Source organism: Malaclemys terrapin, chromosome 2, assembly GCF_027887155.1.
Source record: "Malaclemys terrapin pileata isolate rMalTer1 chromosome 2, rMalTer1.hap1, whole genome shotgun sequence".
In the NCBI taxonomy this organism is placed as follows: Eukaryota; Metazoa; Chordata; order Testudines; family Emydidae; genus Malaclemys; species Malaclemys terrapin.
The window spans coordinates 184,437,509-184,454,685 of record NC_071506.1 but is presented as its reverse complement, the minus strand read 5'-3'; the positions used below and the strand labels follow the sequence as shown (position 1 = coordinate 184,454,685).

The 17,177-nt window shown below is 42.0% G+C and overlaps 1 protein-coding gene across 3 annotated transcripts in view; it reads right to left on the bottom strand.

The window, feature by feature from the left end:
- The window catches only part of DDC (dopa decarboxylase), a 117,682-nt gene that overhangs the window by 69,711 nt on the left and 30,794 nt on the right, over positions 1-17,177 (bottom strand). For all 3 annotated transcript variants that reach the window (XM_054019881.1, XM_054019880.1, XM_054019882.1), the window contains 2 exons: positions 12,450-12,561; positions 11,251-11,486 (listed from right to left, as the gene is read on the bottom strand). In XM_054019881.1, the coding sequence (XP_053875856.1) occupies positions 11,251-11,472 (222 nt within the window). In that variant the 5' untranslated portion in view covers positions 11,473-11,486; positions 12,450-12,561. The remainder of the gene's footprint in view (positions 1-11,250; positions 11,487-12,449; positions 12,562-17,177) is intronic.

Below are 17,177 nucleotides of genomic sequence, written 5' to 3'. Positions count from 1 at the left end.
ACCTCCCTTGGAAGCCTATTCCAGAGCTTAGCTATGATCATAGTTATAAAGTTTAGTTTTTCCTAATATCTAATCTAAATCACCCTTGCTACAGCTTAAGTGCATTACTTCATCACCAACAATTCATCATCATGTTCTTTATAACAGCCCTTAACATATTTGAAGACTGTTATCAGGTTCCCCTAGCCCCTTAGTCTTTTTTTTTCCTGAAGCTTAAATGTGTCAAGATCAGGACAAGAAAATGTGGTCTGAAAAGCCTGTTCTGGCCAGTCCGGATTTTGACAAAATGTTTCAGCTCTATAGAGATGCATCAGACATTGGGCTAGGTAATGTTTTAATGAAGTCAGGGGAAGTAACAAAACACCCCATTGCTTTCTTAAGCAAGAAACTGCTACCCACTGAGCAGAACTACTCTCGTGGAAAAGGAATGTTATGCCATAATGTGGGCAGTCAAGCAGTTACAGCCCTATCTTTTTAACAGGAAATTCAGGGTACTAACTGACCATTCTCCAGTAGTCTGAGGACACAGAACCAAAGGCATTAATTGTAAGCTACTACACTACAGCATCAAAAATCTGACGTAGAGATCATACATATTAAGGAGAAAGAAAATATTGCAGCTGATGCCTTGTCCAGGCAGGAGGGTTCTGACCCACTGGATATGGTGCAGCCAGGGGCTGATCCTACTGCAGTTTTGTAAGGGGGGCGGTGTGATCCTAAGCACTTCTGTATTCAAACCTTACACACAACTTCAATGATGTTTATACAAAATGTGCCTTGTAAGGTGCCATTTGAAAACAAAGAACACAATAATATTGTAAAATGCACATGTTAACTTTCTATATGATGTTATGAATTCCCTCTGTATAATGTCACTGGAAAATATTTAAGACTAAGAGAGCCCAGCCTAGGTAAAGGTGATAGGATAAGACAAGTCTGACCTAGACAAGGGAATGGGCGTTTACTTCAATTTACATATTAGCCATAAACAGAGCTATCAAGCTGAACCAGCAGGAGTTGTCTCGAGCCCGAATACGAGAGACAGAGAATTAACATGGCTCCTGCACCCCCTGGAGATACTGGAGATAGAATCCAATGAGACCTTCCTAACTTTGAGAACGAAGACAATTCTTTGGAAATATAAAGGACATAGAGAGAGTCCGTCTTTATTTTTCACCTAAGACAACAAGGGAAACCAGCACCTCATACTTCTGTGAAAGGCCCTAGTAAACTGTCAGCCATGCTGGACAGAGAATAATTGGTGAGAGAAACCGTCTTAAACAAACAAAGACTACTTTGCTAGATTAAATTTTAGACTCTTCGATACATGTTTTCACTTTTACTTGCTTGTAACCATCTCTACACCTTTCTCTCTTATTTGGCATCACTTAACTTATGTCCTGTTGTTAATAAACTTGTTTTATTTTAATCTAAACCAATTCAGTGCTGTGTTTGAATGGAAGGAATAGTGAACTTCAGTTAATGTGGAGAAGCAGTGGGTATTGACTCATGAAAGGAGTAAATTAATTAATTAATTTTCTGAGTGGTCCAGGAAAGGTCCAAACACCACAGAGCAGACCGTTCAGGGGAAATCTGGGACTGGACATGTGCTTGGGGTCACACCTGCCAGGATTAGCCACGGCTGGTGGAAACCAGGGTGGGACTGGTGTGTTGTGGCAGGCTCCTGGGGTCAGAGCACTGACTCAGCTGCACAGCACACAGGTACTCGGGATACAGCACATTTATCTGGTGGCTGTTGGTGTCCAGGCTGTGAGCCGCAGTAGCAGAGTACTTAAGGCACCCAGAGTTACAGGGCAGGCAGTGACACAACCCCTGGATTGCCTCCCAAAATACCTTATAGCAATTTCATCTAGACCACATTTTCCTAGTTTGCTTATGAGAATGTCATGTGATACTATATCAAAAGCTTACTAAAAACCAAGATATATCATATCTACTGCTTCCCCCTATCCACTAGGCCAGTAACCCTGTCAAAGAAGGAAATTAGGTTGGTTTGGCATGATTTGTTTTTGCCAAATCCATGCTGGCTATTCCTTATAACCCTATTATCCTCCAGATGCTTACAAACTGATGGTTTAATAATTTAGTCCAGTAACTTTCCAGGTATTGAAGTTAGGGTGTCTGGTCTAGAATTCCCAGGTCCTCTGAGATTTTTTTTTCCCCATTTCCCTCCTTTCTTAATTTAGAAAGAAAAATCTCAGGTGAATTTAGTGCCTCTGAAAGCTTCTGGAGACCGAAGTCCTCTCTTTATCCACAAGACAGGAACAGCATGGGCAGTGGCAATGTGAGCTTTCCTACACTGCCCCAGCAAGGTGACTCAGCTCTCACTTCTAGGGGTGATAGAGAAATTAATTCCTTATGTTAATTAATTCCCTGACCTCACTGCTGAGACTGACTATCAGCAATGTTTCCAGTTAGTGCTTGTTAAGGCCATATAAATCTAAACAACAAAAATTCTCCTTTTTGTTTCTGCCCATAAAGCTCTTTCCCCAAACCCTAAAGTTACTAACAAAAATCCAAACATTTCAAACATCAAATCTGGCACTACAATTTCCCACTACAAAATGAAACAACCTTTGAGGTGTCCAATATGCTATATCTCTATGTAAAAAATTGCAGTCCTGATTCAAGTTAATTGTACAATTGGTAGAACATATAAATTTTCAGAGACCAATGCTGTATTTGGAAACAGTACCATATTAATTTGCAACAACAGTATTAACAATTAACTTATGTCACCACTGTAAACACTCCACTAGCAATTCCTAAAAGAGTCTATGTGATATAGGGCACTACTGTTGTAAATCTTATTAGGTTCAAATTACAAATGAGTAAGGTACAATACCAAAGTCTAATGTGTTTTGAAAGTACTGTGATAATAAACGCTTAGTAAAGAATAACACTCAAATCCAAGATAAGAACAAATATAAAGAAACATTTTTAGAGCATTATACAGAATAAGAGCTAAAACTCACCAGAATGTCTACAAAATCTTCCAGTGGTTGGCAGCCCAGAAGTCTCTGATTTATTTGGAGAATATTCTCCTGATACACTGTTTTAAAATGTTGGTAACTATGCCTGGTCTCCTACCACAGAGTTGGGCTCCACTTCTGAAATAGGAGAATGGTGATAGCATTACTCACCATTCTTGTAACCTCTTTCCTTGACCCCTTTTGGGTTTTCCAATATTTAACTGATTCATTGCATATAAAGAATAATCTCACTTTCCTTCACCCAAATCCTCAGACCGGCACTGTCATTAATGATATGATCATGGTGGACAGGAGCTGTCTGAATTTGTGAGGAGTTAGGGGCATTGGAAACATTGTTACATAGGGCCACCCAAATCTGAAAAAGTGAGCTATGGCCTGACTTTTCAGTTGTTAATAACGTAGGGTTGTGTTTAAGAATTCCTTCAGTTGGAGTTGGGAGTGCTCAGAACTTGGGAAAATCAGGCCCAGGCTGTCTCAAACTGGGGCATCCAAAAACCAAAGTCACTAGCCTCTTCTGACGTTTTTAGTCTTAGGCCTGGTCTACACTAAAAAGTTAGGTCGAAGGAAGCTGCTTTAACTCAGTCTGTTAATATATGTGTCTACACCACTGGGCCCTTTACACCGATTTAAATCGCCTCTAATGTCGACTTCTGTAATCCACCTTTGCGAGAGGCGTAGCGCTTAATTCGATTTTCATGGGTCGACTACAAGGTGGTGCAGATGCAGCGTTGTGTAATTCGACTTAATTGGCCTCCAGGTGGTGTCCCACAATGCTCATCTGTGACCGCTCTCGAGATCATTCTCAACTCTGCTGCACTGCAGCCAGGCACACAGGAAACAGCCCCTCCTCTTTTTTGATTTCCCATTTCCTGTTTGATCAGCCTTGGAAGCATGTCAGCTTGAGCACAGTTGATCATGGAGACTACACGCCCCAAACACACTCCAGCCTGGTCTGCACAGGAGGTGGTGGATATCATCGCTGTGTGGGGAGAAAAGTCTGTGCAGGCAGAGCTCCGATCCAGCAGAAGAAACGCTGACATCTATGCAAAGATCGCTCGTGGAATTGGGGAGAAGGGCTACATGAGGGACACACAGCAGTGCCATGTGAAAATAAAAGAACTTCACTGAATGTACCAGAAGGCAAAGGAGGCAAACAGTCTTTCTGGTGCTGAACCCCACACATACCAGTTCTACGACGAGCTGCATGTGATTCTTGGGGGTGACCCTACCAGCACCCCCACAAGCAACGTGGACACCTCACAGGTATGTGAGTCTAAGGACAACAAGGAGGATGATATGGTGGATGAAGAAGAGGCAGAGGACGAGAATGGGAGACAGGCAAGAGGTGGGAGGAGGGATAGCTCAGTGGTTTGAGCATTGGCCTGCTAAACCCAAGATTGTGAGTTCAATCCTTGAGGGGGCCATTAGGGATCTGGGGAAAAATCAATACTTGGTCCTGCTAGTGAAGGCAGGGGGCTGGACTCGATGACCTTTTGGGGTCCCTTCCAGTTCAAAGAGATAGGTATATCTCCATATATTGTATTACACATTCTCCCAGGAAACATTTTTAACCCTGGAGTCCCTGTGGGTCGCAGGACATCACAGTAGCCAACCGTGATGCCAGGGAAGGCACCTCTGGTGAGTATACAGTTACAATCAAAGCCCAGTTAAACTTTAGCAGGCACACACATTTGGTGGTATTGCATGTTTACTGTAAAGAAAAAGCGAGGTGCTGTGGTTCTCTGCTTACAAGAGGCCGCTCCAGTTACGCAAAGGAAAAGACTGTTTATGTGGACTGGGATAGCCTGGGAATCCTCCATGGATATCTCTAGGAAACTTTCATGGAGCTACTCTGCAATCCTTTTTTCTGGGCAGGGCAACTCCTAAATTAATTCTGCTGGCATCATTGTGGTACACAGCATAGCAGAATAAGGACTGGGTCTATACGCAGACACTTGCAGCATCTCCTTCCTTTCCGCCTCTGTTACCCTCAGGAGATTATCACATCACATAGGGTTCCCTAGGGGAAACAGGGGAAGTTCTCATTAAAAATGCTCTTACAAAGAAAAAAAAAAAAAAAAAAAAGGGCATGTAGCCCCCAACCGCCCCCCCCACCCCGCCCCACACTCTGGATCTCCAAACCATGAGGCCACTAATGTGCCTTTATTGTGCTCGGTATGGGTTGGCAAGTAGTTTAAAATGGCTGATAGGGGACTGGGGCCCAACATGAGAGATTCCGCAATTTAGGAGTGAAAACGTTTTCCCTCCCCCCCCCCCCCCAGTTCATAAACAGCTTGCCGTGATGCTATAGGGAAGGGCCATTGTTCAACTAGCTACCTCTGTTCCCGACATGAGCCTGCCATAAACTTCATTAAAAGTGTTTACCCAGGGGAGCACACTCATCATGGCTGGAGCAGCAAAACAGCACAGTGAATGGTTACAGATTCTGATTATGTTATGGCTTGCACCTAGTGTAATAAGAGGGTTTTTTGTTTTTAATGAAAACGGCCTTGCTATAGAAACATTTTATTCATGTACAGTGGCTCCTTTATTTTTTCCTATGACTGACAGCTGGAAATGTGTCCTTCGGGGTGTCATCAACACCTGAAAGCAGACTTTCACTGATTAGAAGGAGGAGAAAGAGAACGCGGGAGGACTTGTTCACCGAGATAACTAACGCCCCCGGGACAGCTGACACAGAGCTGAGAGCATGGAGGATTTCACTGTCCGAGAAGTTAGACATGGACATGGAGAGCAGGAAAGCTTCCAATGAGCAAGAGCATTCGGTGCAGGATGAGATGCTTCAGATTATGAGGGACCAAGCAGACATGTTGATGCGTCAGGTTGAACTGCAGGAACAGAAGCAGGAGGTCAGAGTCCCTCTACAGACCCTGGTGGACAGCCAGCCAGCATCGCCTGGTGCAGAAATCCTCCCCCAAGCGTTCCATGATTCGTGGGCGAAAAGTCCATTATCTCTTTCACTTAACTCAAGGGGAGGGTACAAGGAACAGAAGGCACCCATTCACAGACCTTTGATGGTCTGGAATGCAGTGTTATGTTACACAGCTGAAAATGTTTCTCCCGGTCCAACTTTACCCTTTTCCCCAAGGTTACCTTTGTTTCCTGTTCTCCCTCTTTACTTATGTTTGTTAAATAAAGTAAATGGATTCGAGAAATAAATGTTCTTTATTGAGCAGAAGTAGTGAATTGGGTGGGGGGTTGGCTTTACAGGGGCAATGATACAAGGCAGGTGAAGGTTTGGGAAAGCACAATGCAGACAAGCAGCTCACATTACTCCGATTCAATATTGAAACGGCTTTTCAAAGCCTCGCGGATACACAGTGCCCCTTGCGGTGCTCTTCCTATTGCCCTGGGGTCTGGCTGCTCAAAAATGGCTGCCATGCGATCTGTCTCAACTGCCCACCCCTGCGGAAAATTTTCCCCCTTTTTTCCCCCCACAGATATTATGGATCACACAGCAGGCAGCTATAACCATGGGGATGTTCTCTTCACTAAGGTCCAACTTTATTAGTATACCTCTCCAGCACCCTTTCAAATAACCAAAGGCACATTCAACCACCATTCTGAACTTGCTGAGCCTATAGTTGAACCGTTCCTTACTGCTGTCCAGATGGCTGGTATATGGCTTCATGAGCCATGGGAGCAAGGGGGTAGGCTGGGTCCCCCAGGATAACTATAGGCATCTCAACATTGTCAATGTTCGTTTTGTGGTCTGGAAAGAAAGTCCCAGATTGCAGCTTTTTAAACAGATCCAAGTTCCTAAAGATGAGCGCGTCATGAACCTTTCCCGACCATCCTACGTTGATGTTGGTGAAACGCCCCTTGTGATCCACCAGTGCTTGCAACGCCATTGAAAAGTATCCATTTTGGTTTATGTACTATTTGGCAAAGTGGTCTGGTTCCAAGATGGGGATATGCATGCCATCTATTACCCCACTGCAATTAGGAAACCCCATTGCAGCAAAACTATCCACAACGTCCTGCACATTTCCCAGACTCACTACCCTTTTCGTAGCACAAGTCAATTAATAGCCCTGCACACTTGGAGCACAGCAGCTCCCATGGTTGATTTACCTACTCCAAATTGATTCCTCACTGACCGGTAACTGTCTGCCATTGCAAGCTTCCAAATAGCAATCACCACTCTCTTCTCCACTGTCAGAGCAGCTCTCATTTTTCTGTTGCTGAACTGCAGGGCAGGGGAAAGCTCTGCACAAAGTTCCTGGAAGGTGGCCTTCTGCATTCAAAAGTTCTGCAGCCACTGCTTGTCATCCCATACCTGCAAAACGATGCGGTCCCACCTGTCAGCGCTTGTTTTATAGGACCAGATATGACACTCAACAGAGTGCAGCTGCTCTCTGACTGCCAGCAGCAACTGTGAATTGTTTTCTTCAGTGGCTTGCAGCAGGGCTGCTTGCAGGACATCGCTATGTTCCACGCGGCGGACCCTACTTCGGCTCTGGAAATACTGCAGGAGAAGGCATGAGGTGTTTGAGATGCTCACGGCAAGAGTGCACAACTGAGCAGGCTCCATGCTTCTGGGGTTATGGCATACATGCGGTGGTTTTAAGGTGCAGAAACCACTGGGTCGTTTGCTGTTGAGCACAGTGCATCGTGGGATGCTGACACAATATTCTCATTCTCCGCTGCAACAATGTTTTGGTCCCATGAGACATGACACAAACTTCCCAAAACACACTGAGGCAAGTTGCAAGTTGGGATAGCTACCCACTGCTAGTGAGGACACACTCCATCGAGACAATGAGCATGGTGTGGCCATGCACAATCAACTTAATTCAGAGGCTTGAGGTTGAATTAGATAAAGTCGACTTAATTTTGTAGTCGAGACAAGCCCCTACTTATTGCGAAGGGAAGGGATCCTGCCTTTCTGACAGTGATCGCTTAGAACATTTATCACATATACTGTACTTTCCAAGTTCACCAGTTGAAAGCAGTACCTTGTCACCTGGTGCCATCTGTTAGCTCCTTAATTTTCCCCATTTTAAAGCCTTTTAAATAGCCCTGGCATGCCTCATGGTAATATTGCCTCAAAATACAACTCAACAGCTACATGGGAGGGGGCTTGTGAAAAAGGATGAGGAGCTGTGCAACAAGCCATAAAGATGCTCACTTAAAGAAGGGAAAGACCAATTATGTCACCTAATCCCTTTCCAATGGGAGATAAATCTTTAATTAAATACCCAGTACACACTGAAATATTCCAGAATCTAACCATTAAAACAAACAAACAAACAAACCAGAAATCTCAAACCGCAGGTTCTAGCTGATCAAGAGTAAGATTTGGGTCTTCAGGGGACCAGGGAAGGCTTGAGCTATAAGCCTTCCCAAAAATATTTGAGATATGCAAAACTATATTGCTCATTTGCAGCCTTTTCCATGAAAACACCCATAAGCCATGTGTGTCATTAATACAAATGGTTTCCCAGTGGTTTGCACATAATATTACAAGCTGAAAGATTCATATGAAGAATGAATGCCATAGAAACTCCAATAAAAGGCTCACTCCTTCCTAGCAAAAAACTCCCATGGTCACCAATCTCAGACCCACATGCACAGATTCATGGTGACATTCATAATCAGCCAGCAATGCAAGTGCTTATCACCAGAGCTATAATCCTGCATGATACTTAAAAGGATGTGACATTCATCTTGGGTTAATCAAGTTAAACTGCCTACTAGCTGCGAGCCATTTACTTGATGAGACACAATAGATTCTAACTGCACCACACAGTGAAAAGAAAAAGGACAATAATTCTGACCCCAGTGGGGCTGCTACCCCTGCAAAAAGCCAAGATACATCTGTGGAAGTTGCCTCATGGATATCGACACATTTAAGCAAATATCACAATGAATGTCATAGAGCAGGTACTTGTTTTACTATCAGCCTCATAGTGATAAACAACAGCGATAGAGAGGTTGAGGAAAGAGACGTTGCTACAAATGCCTTGGGTTCAACAACACTAAGCCTGACGCCGCTCAAAGACAAGTTTTTCTGTGATGTTCTTTCTTCAGCAAAAGACCTTTCATACAAGGATTAAATCCTTGCTTGTTGTGGGGGTGTACTACTGTTGAACTGAATCATTTTGGTCACCACAAAGGGGGAGGGATTTGTTTTAAGTGGAAAAATTGCCATGATCTCACAGGTGCCGGCTTGCTCATTTCCCCAGGGATGCTCAACCTCAGCTCTGCCCCAGACCCCACCCCCACTCCACCCCTTCCCCCAAAGCACATCTCATCCTTGCTCCTCTTCCTTTTCCCCCAGTGCCTCCTGCACACCGCTGAACAGCTGATCTGCAGCAGGTGGGAGGTGCTGGGAGAGCGGGGGAGGAGCTGATCGGCGGGGCTGACGGTGAGTGCTGAGCATCCATTAATGGAGTTGGTGCCTATGCATGATCTTATAGTTAAAACTCTCCTTTGAAGATGCCTCTCCAATTTAACTAATATAAGGGTGTTCCCAGAAGAAGGTTTACCCCTATTGACTCACAGAAGCCTACTATTCTGTTGTGTGAATGTTGCGGGGAGTAGACACTCCACATTTATCATATGTTGCCATTGATTCTTGCCATTCTTCAGTGGAGCCATCATTTTTATGTTTCTGCCTAGGGAACATCTGTGTGGCAGGGATATCCACACAGACCCACCAAAATACATTGGTCTAATCCTTACAGTGGATAGGGCATGGGTTCCAGTCTCATCTCTGCCACTGACCTGCTCTGAGACTTCAGGCAAATCATTTTACCTTTCTGGGTTTCAGTTCCCCCATGCGTAAAATGAATGTAGCGAATATAGCGATTTCTAAGATGTTTTGAGTGCTATCACTGAAAAATACTGTCTACAAAGCCAAGTATTACAAGGAGTTTCAGCAATTTTGGAGTGGAGAAGGGTTGAGAAGGGAAGGGAAATAAGATGCAAATTATGTCCCTCCACACTAAAAAAATAGAACTGATAAAAACCTTCCCAGAGTAACACAGAATGTTACATACGTCTCTGTTTAAAGAAAGTGCAGGCAATTTCTACTATTCTATATTTGGTTAATAATGGACTACCTTGGCCAATATTTCAGGAGACTTTTGTCGTTAATATATACAAATAATGCAGAGTCAAGCTTACTATGGTAAACCTTGATTCAGAAATTTCTGGCGTTTATGTGATTAAAGTAACATTGCATTTCATTTAATTGGTTTTTCAATCAGAAAATGTCTTTTCATCAAGACTATATTGGTTTAAGTGTTTTGATGATGCTATTGAAATTGAAATGTACTTAAAAAATCAAAGTCAAAATGAAACATTTATCAAAAAACTTTACATTCCAAAAGTTTTTCATGTTAACAGGCTAAATAGGTGGAAAAATCTACTAATAAAAAGAAAAGCCATGTGAGAGTCTTAACATTTGAACAAGAGTTTTGTTGAAGAGTCATATGAGAGTCTTGAATTTAAAAACAAGAAATTAAAACAAGTGTTTTATATCCTGCATGTTGTGGATAAAAATCCTGGTTTATAAAAGATATACTCAAAAAGAAGAACAGGAGTACTTGTGGCACCTTAGAGACTAACAAATTTATTAGAGCATAAGCTTTCGTGGACTACAGCCCACTTCTTCGGATACAGCAAGTGGGCTGTAGTCCACGAAAGCTTATGCTCTAATAAATTTGTTAGTCTCTAAGGTGCCACAAGTACTCCTGTTCTTCTTTTTGCAGATACAGACTAACACGGCTGCTACTCTGAAAAGATATACTGTTCTTTAGGAGTAGAAAGCATATTAGTTATAGGTCAGATAACAATGAAAGTGATGAAACATGCCCTTTGCAGTCCTATCTAGGGTCGAGGAGATTAATTCCAAGAACAGGTCCATTTGAAGCACCAATATTGGAGTGATAGTTTCTAATAAGAATAGAAACATTCACTGTGTCAAGTGCTTTGTCATAGAATCATAGAATGTCAGGATTGGAAGGGACCTCAAGGGGTCATCTAGTCCAACCTCCTGCTCAAAGCAGGACCAATCCCCAGACAGATTTTTGCCTCAGATCTCGAAATGGCCCCCTCAAGGATTGAACCATATCTAAGTCTAAAAAATTAGGGTGCAATCCTGGCCTTACGGAAGTCAATGGGAGTTTTGCCATTGACTTCACTGGGTCCAGGATTTCACCCATAGGCTTTATAATATACTGTAACTTTGTTTTCCAGATGTTCTTACCCCTGGCATAATTATCCTTTCAACATCTTTAAGGACATCCTCAAAACTCTCAGGTTCCTGAGGTGCAGAGTCTGGAATGAGGGGTCTCAGGTATCCCGGTTCCACATCAGGATAGACCTGCCTCTTATCTAACTGCTCAAAGTAATCCGCAATGTAGTCCACCATCTCTTTCCCCCTCTTTCGGAACTCTGTGGTATCCATGCTAACTGGCGTCGGAAGCATCAATATCAGAAAACCTAAGGAAAAAGAGAAGTCACTTTTGAACGAATCTCTTAAAATTGACCACTTATTTAGGTGTCTAAAAACGGAAGCTGGCCTCATTAGGAGACATCTAGCCAATGCTTAGTTTATTGGTATGCATATATAACCCACACCCATTTAGTGTTGTGTTCTGTCCCCCTTGATAGGCGGCTGGAACAGAGAATTTGCTGAGCCTGCTACAGCCTTGATTAACAAAGCTGATTCTTTTAGCTCAGGCAGTGGAGGCTAATGCATTAAGCACGAGAGGTCACAAAAGTTCAATCCCCAATGGCACACCCACATCATCCTTTCAGTTGCAGCATTATACAACATATAGAATATAGTGCCATATTAAAAGACGATAGCTAGACATAGAGGGTGACATGCTTACCACAATAATCACAATGATTTTAGTGTTGTTTAGTCCCCCTGTCTGTGTTATATCCACCTGTTGCATGTCATATAACTCATTTTAAACGCCTTAGAGCCAGGGCCCTCATTTTCATTGTGTGTACACAGCATATAGTACAATGAGACCATGATCCTTTATGGGAATTCTAGGGACTACTACAATTAATATTATACTTGATGATGATGATTAATAAATAAAGCTAATAATCAGCTATACACAGGAGAGAGCCTGATTCTGTAATCCTGGCACACACACAATTTCCACTGGTGTGGTGCCAATGTAGGTTTTGAGTGCTCAAATAATGCAGGGTCAAGGCCATTGTATAGTGCTTAAATGGTCTCAGAGTTCTTGACGATCACTCGTTCATATTCATGGAGTTGTTTCTCAGTATCCAAAGTGGAACCGGTTGGTGAAACACAGGTATACATTTTGAAAACAAGTGACTGTGCTTATATCACACACACAATCAGGTATTAGCTTTGTAAGAGATTAATGATGTTAGGAAAAACCTGAGCATCTCCTGGTTAATAGAACACAAGTAACTTACTTAGATATAAGTAGTTGGTAGCTCGTAATTGGCTGAGGTCTTGAAAAGAGGTAGAATCTTTTGGGTCGGTAATTGGGTCTTTATAATATCACAGCAAGCATTGTCTCATAAGCTGAAAAAGAAAGAGATCACTAATAAAACACGGTTGGATAAATGCATTGATGCTACCAAAGAGGAATCAGAGTCCATGTGGATCAGCCACTACTGTCATGTACGAGTGCTGTGTTAAGGAAAACAAGGTTCTGGACTATAGAAAGCTGTGGCCTGCAGCCAACTGGTTGCTGTCATGTTAGAGTTATATAATTGTTAAACACAAGTAACTTAAGTGCTTAATACCAGCTCTCTGTGCCTTACTGAGATGGACAATACTGGGGCTAGCTTAGGACCTCTTTGCCTGATCTGGTATCTAGATGGTCTTAGCTTACAAAAAGAACAGGAGTACTTGTGGCACCTTAGAGACTAACAAATTTATTAGAGCATAAGCTTTCGTGGACTACAGCCCACTTCTTCGGATGCATAGTGGGCTGTAGTCCATGAAAGCTTATGCTCTAATAAATTTGTTAGTCTCTAAGGTGCCACAAGTACTCCTGTTCTTTTTGCAGATACAGACTAACACGGCTGCTACTCTGAAACTTAGCTTACAAAAAATCAGTATAGTCTCTCTATAGTCAGTATGGCCTCTCTTTTTGTATGGTTCTAATGGCCAATCTTGAGTTTGATCTCCCATCTGAAAGACAGTAATTGAGCAAACAGTGTATCTTCTCCTCTGCAATCCAAGGGGCTTTATGTCTCAGAACAACCATACAAACACTAAATGTGCCATTGCCAGCATACCCTTGGTTACTGTTTGAAATTCTATCAAAATGTTGCTAATTAAATTAATATAAACCGTTAGCCAGTATATACATCTGCTGAAACAATACAAACACAGCTCAATGGTCAGTCTGATGCTTCCTTAGTTTAGAGCTTTTCTCTAAAAGAAAACTACATATTTTATTGCTTGTAAAATATCCCCAATATAGCCCTTGTACTGCCCTTATCCATTTTCTGATTGTTTTATAACCTTATAAAATAAGTTCGTTGTTGTAGCATACTTTAAAAGCCACATGAGTAATACCTGTTCTTCTCTTCCCAGTCTAAAACTTCGTAGATATGGAAGTTGTAGGCAAAATTTTAACTCTTGTGTGCCAAGTTAATGGGAGTTTTGCCTGAGTGAGGACCACATAAAAAAAACTGAGTAAGGACTTCAGAATTTGGCTCTGTATGTATTCACCACTGACCACTGATATTTCTTGTGTACTTTTAAACATGGATTAGTTCTGTTTAACATTTCAGTCGACATCGCTATGTCCAGTGAACTATCCCTGTGTACCAGAACAGACAGCGGCATAACTCATCTGCCACAAGCTCTTCATTCTTCTGCTTTTTCTTAGTATCACACAATAGTAAAGTGTGGTTTAACACAAAATTTCTTCATGTGACATTGTCTTTTCCCAAAAACCAAGTTAAAAGGCATGAATTCAGCAACGTTCTATGTATGCACAAATAAATTGATATTTCTCTCATCACCAATTATTTTAATACTATAGTTATTAATGTGTGACATGTTGTAAGGTTTCCTTATAACAGGATTTTCTTTGGGAGCTGACGTTTCTTTCAATTCAAAGGTATCTTTACACCTTTCTGATTCTCTGTAGGATTATTCTGATAATGATACAATTAATTCTCATTTACTTTAATAGTATTAGTTATGTTCTGGACACTTATGCCAACTTAAGCAGTGGGACATTAGATCCAAACTCTGAGGATGTTTGGATCCAACTGCAGCTCCAAATGTTGTGGTTTGAGCCCTTCTACTAACATGAAGATAAAATGCAGATTTGGGGTGAAATCCTGACCTCATTGAAGTCAACGGGAGTTTTGCTGTCAACTTCAGTGGGGCCAGGATTTCACCTCTAGAGTATATTAACTTTGCTCTTAGATATAGAGTTTGCTCAGGACCTACACGGATTTTACCCTTTCCCTAGAGCAATGAGAAGGGAATCATCATTAGGTGGCCATAGCCAGCATGATCAATATCTTGCCATTACAGGCGATCTGGGGGTGGATGATCCTTCCCAACTTCTGTGTTTCTATTCAGCCTATTTAATCTTTTCTACCCACCTATTAAAAAATTCACTTTTCAGTGATACAAATTTTAGTTGTAATTTGAGGAAGCAATGGGCTAGATCATCCCCAGCCTTTGAATAGTTGTGGAAGGACGGTAATTAGTCGGATCTCTACCCCACAAAACAACTGGGACAATCCTGTACTTGGGAACCACAAGGACTGCTCTATCTGTGTGCCTTTGTGGATGCAAATAGCCCCAGAGTGCCATTGCTGTGTTACCCCTCCGAACCTGCCTGTGAAGCTGTCCAAAGGCTCCAGTAGGACAAGCTGCACCATCCAGGATACCTCAAAAAAGCTTCAGAGTCCAGGTTCAGAGTGATAAGCACCCTAAAATGTAAAGACTTATTCTTCGTTTCCACATTTTTCAAGTCAGTAGGACTTCTGAATGCACAAGAATTGCAGGTCTGGGACTTGAGTTAGCACAGTTTGGCTGGAAATTTCACAAGAACAAGTTCTCTCTCATGTCTGAGAGTGGTCTCTTTTTACTTGGGTCACAAACAATGAAAGCCCAATCCTGTTCCGTTGCTGTTGAGAGATGTTCAAGTATAGATTCATAGATTCTAGGACTGGAAGGGACCTCGAGAGGTCATCGAGTCCAGTCCCCTGCCCGCATGGCAGGACCAATACTGTTTAGACCATCCCTGATAGACATTTATCTAACCTACTCTTAAATATCTCCAGAGATGGAGATTCCACAACCTCCCTAGGCAATTTATTGCGAAAGGGGAATATTGGTAAAATGCCTCAGTTATTGTGAACATTGGTGTGCACACAGCCGGCTCTATAGAGAGCGGTTCTATTTTTGGTTAACCAAAGCCTACTGACCTCCGGTGGGTAGAGGCTTCATAAAAGAGCTCATAGAAACTTTAAGCTACAATTAATCTTATCCAAAGTGTTCACTGAGAAATCAGGGGTAACAAGAGCCTATAGGGCAAGGTAAAACTGCTCGCTGAACGAGATCAGGGGTAGCAGGATAAGATAATTTAGGCTGTGTAACTCGCTGCAAGGGTTCAGGGGTGACAAAGGAAACTATACACGTGTTAAAAATGTTTAAGAAAAGACAAGGGAGAACAGTCTCAGAGACAGGAATGGAGTTTGAAGGAGCTCCAACCTCACCTTAAGTAAAAGAAATAACACCCTTTAAACAAATCCTTCAGAGATATGGGCACAGTCCTTGGACTGAACAAGCCCTTGCAGATGCTTGCTCTATTTCAGACCTGGAGGATAGATTGGCCCACTATATCCTCATATGTAAACCCCCAAATGCAGCAAAAAGAGACGCTGCAGGGATCTGGCTGCTGTGGGAGGCTTGTAATGACAGCTACCTCCACCTAACAGCCTGTACAGAGGAAAACTTACTGTTTCTCGCTCTGATCCTGGGAAGGATTTTTATATTTGGTGGATGAACCCTCGGTGGTAAAAGCCCGAGCAATACAGAGGGAAGCTTAGCATCTCTCCCTCTGGCCCAAAGTGGGTTAAAATCATAAGATACAAATCTTGTTCTGTTAAACCAAACTCTGAAGAATATAGGAGTTTGGGCAGTGTAGTGTGGTTTATGTTTGTTTGTTTGTTTTGTTTTTCTTGTGAGTGATATTGTGGTCATTTCACAATATTGAAAGAAATGTTTAAGGAAAGGGACCAGGAAGGGTGGGGGCTGGTTGAGAAGCCCACCCTCCTTGCTAAATTGGTAGTGGAACAAAGCTTGTGCCCATGGAAAGGAAAGGTTCATTGGAAAAAGCAGGATCAGGCCCAGACAAGCAGGCAAGCAACAGATAAAGAAATTGGTTGGAAGCCTTAAGGGTATAGTGGCAGGAGTAAGAAAGCAATAAGTGCAGGCATGAATCCCTGGAACAATACTTAAAATGGTAAAATCTAATTGATAAAGGTGTCATTTTGGGAGATAAACAGTAATTTAAGGAAAGACCCTGAAAAGTTAACTCTACAGAGGCTGAACAGAATTAAGCAGTTAAACTTTGTGAAAATGCTACAAAGTACCATGTTAAAGAGAAAAGGAATTCTTGGTTTCTTTGCAGCCATTCTGAAGGAAAAATGGGCCCTTTTCCAAAGGAATGTCTGTAAATAATCCAGGTATTTGAAATAATTTGACTATGAACAATTTAGTCAAATTTGTTAAAAACATGAGGGGATTCTATTGAAACTTAACTGACCCAAATGTATGAAGGGAATATAATCTATGTACAGCTATGTAAAAACAGCAATGTAGAAAAGATGTTAAGGGAAAGAAAATGTGTATGTATCTATTTGTCTGTGGAAATATGTAAAGTTCTAAGAACCTAAACCAACACATCTGGTTTGTAAAACTCCTGTTTTGTAAGTTTAAGATAAATTACTTTTGTTTTGTTTTAAATAATGCCACTAAAAATCCATTTTAACTATTTGATTCAAAGTTGCAAAACTGACAGACCTTTTTGCCAGACACAGCTAATCAGTGTTGGCTGGCTTTTGGGATTTGGCATTTAACCCTTAAGGGGTAACTCGGTGCTTTACAAAATTTAAAATGTTTTTAATAAAAACCAAAGTTGTGACTGCAGCAGGGCA